The 1,750-nt window shown below is 49.4% G+C and overlaps 1 protein-coding gene across 1 annotated transcript; it reads right to left on the bottom strand.

Annotated features, from left to right (window-relative positions):
- Nucleotides 1-102: 102 nt before the first annotated feature.
- LOC104461437 (zona pellucida sperm-binding protein 4-like) lies at nt 103-1,638 on the bottom strand (the record flags this gene model as incomplete). The annotated part of the gene is given in 6 exon segments (XM_010073046.1): nt 103-250; nt 324-513; nt 698-837; nt 1,172-1,269; nt 1,450-1,578; nt 1,580-1,638. Coding segments are annotated over 6 exon segments (764 nt in total), but the record flags the coding sequence as incomplete, so codon positions are not given.
- Between the last annotated feature and the right edge of the window lie 112 nt (nt 1,639-1,750).

Here is a 1,750-nt window from a genome sequence, read left to right as displayed (position 1 = left end):
TCTTGACACAACCCTCACTTACGCCAAGTGGAAGTGGTTCTTACTGCTCACCTGTGTTACTTGTCCTCAATAGGAAGCCAGGCAAGCAGGACAGGATCTTACCAGCCCAGAGAACATCTCTTGGGAAGTGGAACCCACAAAGGTGAATGTGTAGAGGGTGAAACTCTGGTAAGGAGAGGGGAACAACAGTCCTGAAGCAAGACTCAGAGGCACTAGCTGGGTCTGATAGTTGTCCTCTGCGCAAGGGCACCTGAGAAGGATTGGCCAGCAGTGAAAAAAGTGCAAGTCATTCCCCTGACCCAAGCCATTTACAAGTCACTTACCCATCCACCAAAACAGGCCACTGCAGCTGTTGCTGGGGACTGACATTTGGTGTGGCCCAGCAGTGGTGCAGGACCAAAAACAGGTCTGGGTCTGTTCTCTGAAGGATCTTGACTTCTGCATAAACAGAGTCTCTCAGAGTCTTCACAACAGGATAGTTACTGTCAGTATAGTAGGAAGTATAGCTTCCATCTGAAACAGAAGAAACCCAAGAGCCATTTTAGATCAGGAACAATCAGAAACAGGCCACCTGAGACCATAATTTAGAACCAGGTCAGTAAGTTCCCACCATGGCAGGGTTCACCCATCAAGACTCCCTTATTACACAGCAGAGACCAGAGCCCTACACCAAGAGCCTTGAGCAAGTCCTGCACACCTCTCATTCCCGAGGCAACACGCAGCTCCAAGGACAGAGGACCTGGCTAGGACACAGCAGGGAGCGGTGGCTGTGTGAAGACCTGAACACTCAACGGAATGAAGCTCCCAGTGATGGAGTAACTACAGTGGACATGTAACCTGGTGGGACAGGACAACTCCAAGTCAGGCAGAAAAGTCACTCTCGTATCTCCTTTCTCCAAGATGGCAACATAATATCTGCTTTAATTAGTTATATCCCCAATCTTTTCTCCCATACTTCCTTTTAAGAACTACTTGAAAGTCTCTTCAGAGTCTAGATTTGAATCTGCAGAGTGTCACTGATCAACACCAGGTTTATTCCCACTAACTAGAGACATACCAGTCCTTAGCCTACTCCACTGCCCTGCCGTGAATTCAGAGCTTGTGACAAGCCAGAATGGCTCAGGGACACTGAACAGAGTGGCACCCAGCAATACCAGCCCCAGGGTACTACCTGAACATGCTAGCCCTAGTGACAGAGCCAAGTCTCCCAGTCTGCACATCCCTGGATGCCAGCAACTCATTCTCATATATGGCCTGGCCTCCAGTCACCTGCAATGACAGACCAGGCACTGTGGCTGCAGTAAAGTCAAGATGGATTAATGCTAGGCTGGAGAATACCACTTGACCTCTGGATGGCTGTAGCATGCCTGTTAAGCAGCCAAAGCCACAACAGCTTGTTCCAGATCTGCAAGCTCCTGCTTCCAGCCTAGTGACAGCTGCAGCTCTTACCTGAAAAGTGGTGCCACAGGCAGAGAGTGGGAAGTGGTATACAACAAAATCATCACTTTTCACAACAGGGACAGAGCCAGTACTGCGTCCACTGGCCAGTGGCATAGAGTGCAGTTTAAGAGGTGGTAAGGGTCACATCCCAAGAGACAGCAATGGAAAACTGGCCAGCTGGTGTGCAATGAGCTGTCACTGGAGGAAAAGATAAAATCAGTCTTGAGCTCAGGGAGAACACGGGTGGAAAGAAGACTCAAACATCACATCAAATAAAAGGCCAGCAAGGCCAGCATGTTCTCCTGCCTGT

Source organism: Pterocles gutturalis, unplaced genomic scaffold (assembly GCF_000699245.1).
Source record: "Pterocles gutturalis isolate BGI_N339 unplaced genomic scaffold, ASM69924v1 scaffold53202, whole genome shotgun sequence".
Lineage (NCBI taxonomy): Eukaryota > Metazoa > Chordata > Aves > Pterocliformes > Pteroclidae > Pterocles > Pterocles gutturalis.
Note: the sequence above shows the minus strand (reverse complement) of the source record. Positions and strands in the feature narration are given on the sequence as shown.